General features: G+C 36.5%; 1 protein-coding gene across 1 annotated transcript; it reads right to left on the reverse strand.

Moving 5' to 3' along the window:
- Window positions 1–780: 780 nt before the first annotated feature.
- On the reverse strand, window positions 781–7,636 carry LOC112561942 (putative FERM domain-containing protein FRMD8P1). Its single transcript, XM_025234813.1, has 4 exons — window positions 7,077–7,636; window positions 5,769–5,888; window positions 4,067–4,243; window positions 781–3,501 (listed from the first exon to the last, which is right to left on the reverse strand). The coding sequence occupies exons 1-4, from the start codon at window positions 7,473–7,475 to the stop codon at window positions 2,872–2,874; spliced, it is 1,326 nt and encodes a 441-aa protein (XP_025090598.1). The 5' UTR covers window positions 7,476–7,636; the 3' UTR covers window positions 781–2,871.
- Between the last annotated feature and the right edge of the window lie 5,267 nt (window positions 7,637–12,903).

Here is a 12,903-nt window from a genome sequence, read left to right on the forward strand (position 1 = left end):
TTGTTGTTGATGTTAGGTCTTTATTAATACTACGCAACTTAATTGTGGTTCGATTTTTTTCAAGAGCAATATATAGCTCCCAACAGTACTTGATGCTGTTGCATTCTCAGATAAAACTTAATTTTTTCTCTTAGCTCTTATACATGGTCTTTCCTTTAATAAGTTGTTACTGACTTAATTGTTTGGTAGATCGTTTTATCAACTTTGTAAACAATTATGGTAGAGGTATACGAAGAGGGAAATTCTTCTGTAATGTTTAGATCAAGACATACCGACTTTGTTTAATAAAGAGATTATTTTATGTGCTGATTGAAATACAGGCGGCTTTTCTTTTGCTATTTTATTAGGACTAAAATAACCCATTTCGTCACGGGTGAAAACTATTTTATTGGCTTGTAGATGTGTATGTATAAGATGTTGAAGGAAATAGAGCAAGAGCAGACAGTATGGTGACCACCAGAGTGTGGAATTCGTACATGATTTGAAAATGTTGTGACAAACCAGCCCGTCACAACACAAAACAGCTGTATGACAGTAATCTTCCCCCATCACCTCTTTCTGAGAATTTGTGCCTCTGTATTTTGTAGAGGCTTCTAATTTTGAAACTGAAGGGACATTGCAAAAAGGAGAGGAGTGTGGCATTGGTGCTTACTGGCAGATCAACAACTATAGCTACACGCCAATCTCAGGACAACCAGAGAGATAAACGACTTGTTTATGCAAGCATCAAGTACGAACAAAAAGAACTGCACTTTTGACATGTACAACAAACAGCCATTATTCCTTTAAAAATGTTTATTTTAACAAAGTGTACACCATATCATAAGCTTTTAGTAGATTTCAAATATCTTTATTATATAAGTACATACACACATTGATTTCTTGCAGATTTTTCCTGCAAAAAAGTTTGATTTTATTCTTGCCTTTTCTGTACAAAAACTTGAATTATAAAAAATGCCCTATTCTAAAAACTTAAATGCTATGTACCTCAGTAAGCATTAATGATCTAAAGTAATTGATAATAATAAATTAACAAAAATGCATCAAATATTTTATCACAGTTTTGTAGAAGTATATACCATTTTGAAACTACATTTCTGAAATATGGATGTTTAGGTTCTTTTTTTTTTAAATTTCATTACGACAATCTGATTAAAATCATTTTAGAGGGGACATAAATGGCTGGCAATTGTCATTTGGTTGGATAGGTCTAGTAATTTGTAGTCTGCCATTCATAACCGATCAAATTTTATGGATTGTAATATAGTAAACTATAGTAGTAGCATAAGAGAGCATGGACGTTTATTATGAAAAGAAAGTGTGTAAAGGGTTGGATGGGATATAAAAGTGGTTTGGTGGCATAGGCAAATTTGTGAAGGTATTAGTGCTTTGTGAAAGGAATATGGCACATTGAAAGTCTGCTGCAGTGCTAATAGTGCTACACACTTTTTATGTCTTAATTGTATGTTACCCTCCATTTTTTAACCTGTGCTGCTCTTGGTTTTCTCCCCACTGCTCCTTTACAAAAGTGAATTTTATAATGACATAAATCATGTAATACAGTACTTGATTTTTTTTTAACCTGAAAGCAGGAACATGACAAACAAAAATGTGTACACATATATTTAAGGTAAACTAAGCGGTGCCTCTAAAAGCTGATCAATAACATTGAGGGTTTTTTTTACATATTTTAGAAAAAAAAAAATGTTTTTACACTACTCTCTTCTTGTGTTCTCTCCCCATCCTTTATTCCTCTTTGTTATTTCCCTTCTTCCATCTACTTCAAAAAATGTTTTCTCCTCTTTTTCTGTACAGAAGTAAAAGTTATTCTTAGATTAAAAGAGACTATCTAGCAGGCTGGTTTCATATAATTATATAGGAGTCAGACAGACCTTCCTTCTGATCACTACAGCTCTCATCAAAATAGTACATAAAAGTATTAATGATGAGGTAAACTGTCAGGTCTGAAAAAACTAACTGCATAGCATCAACATTTAGAGCAACATTTCTCATAAAAAAAAACCAGGATTAATACTGTAAACCATCTTCAAAATATAGTTAACTTGTCTTTGGCATAAAACAAGATGCAAGAAATTGTAATTTAGTGTTTAATTAAACTTGCAACTTTGGATGGTGCTTGAGACAAGAAGAAATGTAGTTTACTGAAAAGATCTGCCTCTTTTTAAAAAGTGTTAGAAGGTAAATATTAGATGAAGAAAGCATTACTGGCAAATGCAACACGACACAACAACAGCCATCATGTGCTCTTCTCACACTTGTATGCAAGAAAAAAATTACATGTAAGAAAACACACAAGCTATAATGGAACTCCAAATCACTGAAGGAAAAAAAAAATCATTGTATTTGCAAATAACAGAAACAATTACATGATGTGATATTGCCAAGAGCTAAAAAAAAAAGGCCATATAAAACATCAAATGACAAAAATAAGATCAAAATAACAAAGGCCACTGTAATTTGGAAATATCTGCTGATACTTCTTTAATGATGTCAATAGGGCATTTACATTATTTTTCTGTCATAAAGTTTTCCATAGTTCTAGTAAAGTTGCAAAGTAGTACAATATAAATATTTGTCCATCCTGATATGGGCATGGAAATGTTTTCTACTAAAATTCAAGTTCTGTAATATTTTATAGGACATTGTAAAGCCGATCACTTTCTTGCTTCCAATTTTCCCACAGTATCCCTTTTGCTTTCATCAATGCTCCCAAGTAAAATATGCACTATTAAATTTTTAACAATCATAATAGCCAGCTTCATCAAGTGCTCAAGATCTAAGGTAGTAACTGGATCAGATGTGTCCAGATGAATTTATCAGTCATTTGTCATGGAGAACATGACCTCACCCTCAGTCCAAATTCTCACCATCTTTTGAGTAAGTAGAGAGGCACAGCTGATCTAGTTTGTTTAGAATTTTTCGGCTGGAGTTGTCAAACAGCCCCCCATCAACAAAATCAACACCAGGGCTGCCCTGAAGTTGCTGGCGCTTTCTCCGCACGCAGGTTTCAATCAGAGCATCCATGAGCTTGGCTTCTCGTGAGTAAACCTTCAGAAGCTTTGTGACTGGTTCAGCTGTGCCCATGGCTGTGGCTGCTGCTCCATTCTCTGCATCCTCTCTCTCAGACCCACTTCTCAACTCATCGACAAGAAACTGCAAGAAGAGACAAGGTGGTGGGTCGTTGTCTCCATCAAAGTCGGGGTCCTTGTATTCCCAAGACAACTGTGAGAAGGGAATGGAGAGAAGAAGTTCACAGCGAGTTCGATTAATCACAGTGACACAGTCTGTGTTGATTGCTACCCAAACTTCTGTGTCTGGAGGTGGCAGAATCAGCTTCTTGAGACGAGAGCTGGGTGTCTCTATTCGACCTGAAAAAAATGCTGATCCATAGAAGGGGTAGGACCAGCAAATTTCAAGATACTTACGATACAAGATGGACAAAGATTTGTCTACATCCAGATCTGCATACTCTTCAGACACCTGAAAAATATTTTTAAACGAAACTGATTTTATATGCGTTGTATTTTATCATTTGCATTCCGATATTTTGCAAAATCTCTTTGTTACTCACCCACATATACACCTCCACCCCCACACCACACACAAAACCAGGGCAGTTGGTCACAGTGGCTAAAAGGCCTGTTACCAATAAAGTGAGAATCAGATGTCTTGGACTCAAATCTCCTTCAACATACCTCTACCTGGATGAGACACCTGTTTACAGGGCTAACTGTTGGTAGTTTTCTCCAGTCCTCCCTTTTCTTTCCCACTCTACATATATACACACACATGCACATGTGCATTGCTGCACATTGTGCTGTGTGCATTTATGTTTATGTCTTGCGTGCATATTTATGTATAAAGATGCATTTGGTACCTGCCCTAAAAAAAGCAGGTGCTCGTATGTATCATGAGGCTGGCTTTGGTGCTTGGGAAAGGAACTGTATAAATGCACTATATTATTATTATCATCATCATCATCATCACAAACACTACTTCCAAATATTTATGACAAATATCCAAGATTCATGGGTACATTACTCACCTTGCGATGTGCTTCCATAAACAACTCTTCACAGTCTTTTGCAGGAGACTTTGTCTTGCCAAAGAACAGGAATCGATCCTTTGTGTACATGTGTTCTGGGTAGAACTGCATTAAATTTGTCTGGTATTCTGTTCGGACATGCGTTTGTGCTGAAAACTTACCCATGTGGATAAGTGCCTGCAGACAGTTTACAAACATATCTGCAGTCTACTAATTTTTTTCAGCAAAACATTAACAAAACAAAATAAAATCATGTAAGTATAAATTTGTGGAATTAGACATCAGCTTGACAGCACAAGCATTCAAATGTGGAGTGTGACACACAGCAGAAATAAATATTTCTCAAATAATTCAAAACATGTAAGCAAGATGAAATCTGTGTGAATCAGCGTGTGCATTTGAATGGACACATTCTTTCTTTATTCACTTATAAGCTCTGAGGGGCATTTTTAGCCATGATGCAAACAATGATACATACAAACCAAGTACTTTTCTATGCCAAAATCTTCTTTAAACATACGGTAAGTAACGCAGATATTATTTGTATACATATCTTGTTTCCATTCTTGAATAAACTGATACTTCAAACATTGCATTACTATCTGTTTAAATTGACAGAGAAAAGCTACAACCACGATTCCTAATGAATGAAAGATCTAAAGTAGCAATATATATATACAGTCAAATCTCCCTACTATGCCACCCTGCTACTATGCCACTCTCGGTACTATACCACTTTTGCTCGGTCCCGACTATAAATTCAAAGTAAAAAAAATTTACTATGCCACCACCGACTCTCGCTACTATGCCACTTTTTTTGTGATTGTTAAAAAGCACAAGTTGTGAAATTCCACGCAGTGCTCGATTATTATACTCTATGGTAGTGTGGGACATTGCAGTTAGGTGGGACGGAACCTAGCACGCACACAAGGGAGGGTGGAGGCTGGCGATGGAGGGCTGTTGCTGGCCGGGTGACAGTCACATGACAGAGCGACAGCGGGAGGGGGTCGACTAGTGACAGGATGCAGGTGCTCGGATGTGGTTGGGAGGGGTGGAGGATGAAGAGGTGAGGGGAGAATGAGAGGAGACAGCTAGTGCCAGCAGACGATTCTTGAGAGCTTTGGACTGACGGGTAACTTGAGCAAATAAAGCTGTTTTTACGAACCCTCGGTATTATGCCACTCTCGCTACTATGCCACTTTTGCTCGGTCCCGGTAGGTGGCATAGTAGAGAGATTTGACTGTATACCAAAACCAATGTAATTCAAATGTTGAGTTATCAAATAAAATCTTGCCAATTCAGAACAGGAGGACGGATAATTTTCGTGCTCCAGAGTTATAGTTCATATATAGTTTATACCAGAAACACAGTAACCTTACATTTTGAAAAGACTTACATACAAAAAATGTCTAGTTCACCCCTCAACATACATGTTAGTGTGCAAGTTTTTACATTCAGCATCATTTTCATGAATTTTAGTTGCATCCTGTCACAAAGACCAAGAGATTCAAAAGCCCAGATTTCATTTCCAGCAAAACAGGTTTTATGCCTGTATCAAAAAGGTCCATTTGAATATCAAAGGGCAATTCAAGTATGCATACTTAGGTATGCCTTCATTTGAGAATGGGGCTTTATGCACATTTGATGACAACATATCTAGCATTCTAAAGTGCCAACAATACTGTGCTGGAATATCCTTTACCTGCAAACCTGCAAGTCGATGATAATCCTCAATGTACAGCACATAGCGGCCTTCAATGACATTGAATTTGGCTTCATGGTACAGCAAACACAGCATTTGCTCATTGGTAACAAATAACTCCTGTGATAAACAGAATATGTGAAATCAATTCATGCAGGCAACATCCTCCCTTGGTGGAATATATTAGTTGTTTTGTTATTCTTGATCATGTACAACTGCCACATTTTGCTTGTGTGTGTGTGAATCGCTATCATACTCTCTGAGGTCAGAACGATTCAAGAAGAATGGCAAACACATTCTTGCCCAAATACCCCCTGCTAGCACAGTGCTAGTATATATCATGTATCTAGTCATAGTATAACTTGTCAAACAACTATTTGAAATATTACTTAGACTTTATAATGTAAATTTACAAGCACAATGTTAAGAATAAATTTTCCATTTTCTTGTCTACTCTGCCTCTTGCTACATTTTGTGGCAATATGGATTTCTCCCCCATGTTACACCTGGTAATATCATATACCCTCTTTATGTTGCCACCATCACCAATCCCCAGTTTGAGCATTCACTTCTGTGCACATCTCCGAGGCCTGGTGATTAGAAAGTGTGACCAAAAGAGGTAGCTGCTTGTTCAATGCCTAGTCAGGTTATAACTTTCTACCCACCCCACAAATATGGGTGCCTTATTTATTAGAAACATTAAAGGGAGTGAAAGAAGAAGCTTGGGCAACACCTCCCATATGGCTGCCTTAGATACAATAAACCACTTACTTTCACTTTCCCTACAGAGGCTATGGGACTCCAAGGGACACATACATACACAAATCTGTGCAAAATGTACTACTCATTTTCTGTGTAACCCTGCTCCTCAATTACCTAATAATTTTAGCTTTGATATTGAAATACAGTTACAACAGAACATTAGGTGACAGCAACAATGAATCAATATACAACCTTAGGGTATAGCTTATTGGGCAATACAAATCTCTTTCCTAATTCTTTTTATAATCATTTATACTACAGTCAAGAGCATTTGTCTTTATTCTCAACCTTCTGATTACTCACTAAGCACTTTGACAGTCCTGCTAAGTCTTCCCGCTCACTCTCAATCTTATCTATTCATGCCTTCTCAAGCTACAACAGTTTTAAATAGTTCATGAATACTAATAAAAGATCTGTAAAGACTAACATATAGACTAGTATTTATTTTGAGGACATGAAAAAATTCTGTTGTTGACGTTTTAATGAAGTTTTTAGCAGCTATCAAATTATTTGCGTTACAATTATTTTACCCCGTTTCGGCACTACCTGCTCTCGAGGACAGAAGACATCTCGCTGAAACATAAGGACCGGTTCGCTCTCTCTTATATCATTATATTTGGCATCTGTATACAATGCGCAAAGCTGGTCCCACTTATTGACGATCTGGAATGGTTGATGATGACTTTTTAGCCTCAACTCTAGTATTGAAGACACAAACCACAATGAAAACACATCCTTAGCTTCATGTGGGAGTCCCTGCTCTCGTATCACCAGTTCCACAAGCTCCTCTGCGCGAGCTTGAAGACCGTCTTCGAGATGAAAGTAAATCCCGGCTCTGTCACGAAGAAAAATGACCAACTCAGCGGGCTCCGACCCGTGAGATTTGTCAAGTAGGGCATCTCGTTCGTTCGTGTGCGCGTTCTGATCTTCAGCACCTTGAGACATTTCGTCGATAATTATTTGCTGTCATTTAACGAGGCAGTTTGTAGCATTTGCAGATCTCAAACCTCACAAATCTGAGACTTCCTGCATGTAGACTCTCAACGCGTAGGGAAGCCACTGCCGGAAGTTAGGCGACTGTTTAGTGACAACACTACGTAATACAACCACAGTGATTATCGTTCTTGACAGACACGCCTTGCTTCCCTTGAATAACAGATACCATTTCTTTGTGTTCAAAAAATAAAGTAGACTGCCTATAAGCCTTTTCCGAAACTTTTCACAATGACATAAATTTCTTCTATCCAGAACTTATCTCTGACGCATAAGTATGACGATGACAAGTATGAAAAACTTGAAATTAACTGATAAAGGCATTTGAGTGATTCTGATGTGCAATAATGTCTCACCAGGGATGAATAATAAAAATATATAAATGCAAAATGTGTAAAGCGCATGTACACTTACACTCCTAAGGAGCTTTAGAACAAGAACTAAACATGGAAAGCCCCGAGGTACAGGACAACAAAAAAAAAAAAATAGAATATGACCTATAAAAGAATTTTTTTTAAAAAACGTACTGTACTAACGAAGAATTATAAAAATCAAATACAGAAAACGCAAAGAGGAACCAAATAACAAGAACTGCGAGTAACATGATATTGCGAAAGGAGAGGGTGTGAAACAGGACAGCATGGAGGGAAAGGTATTTGTTAGGAGCACGGAAGAGGCCCAATATAGTGTGTATAGGTGGCGGATCTGGAAAGGGAGATCGAATTGTTTCGCTGCACAATAACTAAAACTCCTAAATCACCTAAATTTATTCCTTCGAAGTACACATACCCAGTGTATGAGGCATTGACTGGGCTGTCATTCCTATATAATAATGCTATATAATAATTCCTATATAATAATGCTATGAGCAGGACAATAATTAAGGTGCATCATCATAATCATCATCCACTCATCATCAATGTACTTTCACTGCACAACCACATTAAGTTGTGTACATGTATTAGGAAAAAATGGTTTTGTTACTCTAGCTGTCTCCTCTAGGAATGCCACGATATTACCTTAGCTGCTGGCTCGGCGTAAAACGCCATTACCTCTCCCTCCTCCTATATAGGAACTTTCTAATTCTAAACATATATTTTACAAACTTCAAACAGTTGTGTTTTTTTATGTTTTTCATAGCAGCAGAGCATAGATTTCGCTCATCTAATTACGAAAAGGACGATTGTGGTGACAGCAGTGCCAGGCAGGCTGGGATTGTACACGTTTCTATGTTAATACACTGAGGCGAAACTATACAGTTTAGCAATATACAGCAGACTATAATTTTGAAGTAGATAATTCAGTATGGCCCACAAAAGATGCTATAAAATATCAAACAGCCCTTGGAGAAAAAAAAAAGGTTGCCCACCCCTGGTCTAAGCAAAGCACGCTGCTTCACAGTTGCGAGAAGGAGTTCGTGATGCCTATTTTACGAGGGTACAAAGCAGCACAGGTGATGTGATCACTTGACGGGGGCTCACAAATAATTGTGTGAAAGGAATCTCCCGTTTAGTTATCGAGTACTGCGCTTATTAAGCTTCTGTGCAGCGCTTCTATAACTCGAACAAAGCCCTCTTCGAAGTTGGATTTTCGCATCACATGTTACATGCATTCTGTCAAACAATTTTTGTAGTCCATAAAAATGTGGAAGAGATGTGGTGTTGCAGATATTTTTTTTATCAAGATGTGACAGACGAAGGTCTGTTCAACTGTGCTCCTGCCTGACCTACAGCTATACAGTTCTGACACAGTTCTCTGTGGAAAGTGTGTGACTATATAGTGCTTGGATCCATCTGGTAGAGGGTACCCAGCGTGCAAGGGCTTTGGGCATTTGAACGGCCCCGATAGGGAAGTGAGACTTTGGGATGGGAAGCGTGTAATTCGATCCTAAACGGACGCGTCCATCGCGCTTTTTTTCTTCAGCCGCTCTCGATTTGGTAGCCACGTGATCGTGTCGCATCCTTCCACCCGCTGTTTTCCAAACCCCTCGCCGCGTGTACGGGTCATAGGAAGGTCACATCGTCCGGTTTTACTTTGACCTGCACGCGGACATTTTGAACTGTACGTCCATCTTCAAGTGAAACACCGCCGATTTCTGAAGTAAGTCTTAATAAAGTTAAGTGAAAGATGCCATTAAAACAACTATACTTTATAACAGTGGATAGTCATGAATAATTTATGATCATATATAAGTATTGTAGTGCTTTTTGTGAAATGTTTCACGTGTTGTACCCGGCAGGTCTCACACATACATCCACTGGCAACTCGCTTTTACATGACGCTGTCTTCTATATGTGCTGTAAATAATTTAAATGGTTTAACCATATCCTTCTTGTTGTAAATAATCAAATTGCTTAATCGTATCTCTTGCCTACTAATTACACGTATTTACTAATTACAGAAATGAAATGTTGAGCGCGAATACGATTGGCGGAAGCAAGAGGACAGTGCATGATGGGTTCAAATCAACTAGTCAAGAGGTAAAGCACACACACACACAATCTCTCGTATTATTGATGATTAACTTCGAAGTTGAAATCTATGACATGAACTCATTGAGTCATGCTTGAAATTCGTCGTCTGCTTTCTCAATAACAGTGGTGCTGCGATTACCAAACGTCTTGGTGCATTCTAGGGGAAAGCAACAAGACAATCACATTGCTTTCTGAACAACTAAAATTTTGGAAAATTATTGCAAAGCAAAAGAAAGAATTTTATTTTTGTACTTATACACTTTGAAATTAAAACAAAATGTATGAAATCCAAAGCTATGCAATGAACTTTGTCAAAGTCTGTCATTTTTCTAACAATCACTTATCTGATCACATATATTTTCTATTCTCTTAAAATGCTGCATGCCATTTTTTCATTTTATTTTACATGATTTACAAAAAGAACTAATTATAACAATCTTTAATTGCAGATCACACTGACTAGGTCTGGCTCAGTGAATTTTACCAGTAAGTTTATTTTGTCTCCCTCTATGATTTCATGAGGATCACTATACAAGCACAGGTTTTGTGTTTTTAATGGTCTACGTGCACATCCTTATTATATCCATCTAAACATTTTCTGTTAATTAAAAAAATTGTCAATAGACCTGCATCCATAGTTTTGTTTTGTCATTACTTTTAAGACTAAAAGTAATATTTTGATTTCAAATACATTTTTGAACAGAGTTCTCAGCAAAGTTGATGAGCAGAGCAAAACACTACAGAATGTAGTTCACAAACTGAATCAGGTCACCCTGCTTCTTCAAAATATGGGGAAAGAGGAGCTGATGAAGAAAGGAATTAGAACAAAAGTGGTATGTCATTTAAGTATAATGTGTTAGTACTAGAGACCTTTTTTAAATGTTACCTTTAACTTTAGCTAATATATCAGCTAATATGTATGTTATGCTTTACAGTCTTGATAAACCATTTAACAAACAGGCAGGCATAGCATCGGCTTACAGGTTAACTCTCCTGACAAGAATGTGTGGTCAGTGTAATATTTGTATTAACAAATAATACACATTTTATGAAGTACAAAATAATGTAGTATTTTATATGCATAGATTTTATTTATAAAATAATTCTGTCACTTGCTTTTCATGGTGTCAAAATGAGCAGTCTGTGTGTCTATTAACTATGACCACTAAAATTGTTTTACTTTCATAAAGAATAGCTTTGATTAAACTCTTAATTAACTTGGTGATTTGAGTCACTTAATGCCATTATTTTCTCTGAAGTCCCACTAGGGTTTATTTAAGAGACTGGGTCTGGTTTGTAGCTATATTCATCATGCAACCATTGATCCCTCATCAGTGGAGTAGGGTTCAGCATTATATCTTAAACTTACCCAATCCAGTGAATTAATTTATTTTGCATTTGTATTGTAGTATTTTACATGGTGGAAACAACTACAGATTTTTTTTAAGAGGTTCAGCACCTCTCGTGCACGGAGAATTTTAAAACGGCTGCTTTCTTCAGAGTTGGCTCAGTGGAACCAAAGGGGAAAAAGTTTCCAGTCACTTCAGCTGAGAAGTATATTAATTGGTGCGTAGTTTTTGTTTGGTTTTGATTTCTTTGAGGTGTACGTCAATATGAACTTAAAAGGACAAAGTTTCCGAACAATTTAAAAAAATAGTGAATCTAAGTATTATTTTCTCTACATTTACAAATTTATTATTGTGTACAATAGCATTTAAGTCTACCTTACAATTTCTATTTGTGCACAGCTGCAGTCCAAGAGACATGGATTGAGGAATGATTCGAAGGGTGATGCCATCTAATGGTGAGTGGAATTACAAAATGAGTTTGTCAAGTTAAAATTATTAATGTGAGCATTGTTTTATTCTTCGTGGATTTATTCAGTAGGCCTATTTACTTTACTTTTTGTACTAAAGATTAATTGGTTACTTTCAGATATTATCCAAAACTTCTTATACACACAAATGGCCATCAAGACATTACCGTTTAAAAATCTTTTTATTCGACTCTTGTTCAAGTTCTTGTAATCTCACTAGTAATTAGTAGATTTATGAAAGCTTTAACTCTTTCTTTACACAAGGCTAAAGGCGGTCAAACCCCCCTGTACGCATGAATTTACCCTTTTTCAAAAAATTATTAAAAAATAACTAAACAAGATAGAACAGCAATTTAAATTGATTATGACAGATCAAAATGTGTAGAAGTGGAACAATTTTACCGTAATCTTGCTTGTGAACTCACTTTTATGATAATCCAACCAAAATTAGGTATATTATGTGAAGTTTGGAAAATGTTTTTTTTTTTACACATTTCAAACAAAAAATTCGGGAGCAGATGAAAACCATTTTTGCACCATTCGTGGCCAAATTCTCCTTCATCTGAAGCAGGAATATCCTCTGGGATGTTCTTTCTTTTGTTATTCGACGTTTCAGATGCATGATGTTCACAATGTGTACCATCGAAAAGGACAGGTAGTGTAGAAGGTTCCCAGTCACTTAATCCCCAGACACTTCATCCCCAACGCTTCATCCTTAAAATGAAATTTTAACTATAAAAATTATGAAGCCGGCGAAAAATTTAATTGAAATTCAAATAATTATTTTCATATAAACATCACAATAAGTTTTACAATTAAAATAAATATTGAAATACATTAATAATATTTAAATCATGGTATTAACTTCAATGTCATTTGAACATCTACAACATTAGTTAAAGTATTTTAATTGTAAAACTTATTGTGATGTTTATATGAAAATAATTATTTGAATTTCAATTAAATTTTTCGCTGGCTTCATAATTTTTATAGTTAAAATTTCATTTTAAGGTTGAAGCGTTGGGGATTAAGTGTCTGGGGATTAAGTGTCTGGACACCAGTATAGAATATCGGCGAGACTTTCTTTCAA

The sequence above is a fragment of the Pomacea canaliculata genome, linkage group LG4, assembly GCF_003073045.1.
Source record: "Pomacea canaliculata isolate SZHN2017 linkage group LG4, ASM307304v1, whole genome shotgun sequence".
In the NCBI taxonomy this organism is placed as follows: Eukaryota; Metazoa; Mollusca; class Gastropoda; order Architaenioglossa; family Ampullariidae; genus Pomacea; species Pomacea canaliculata.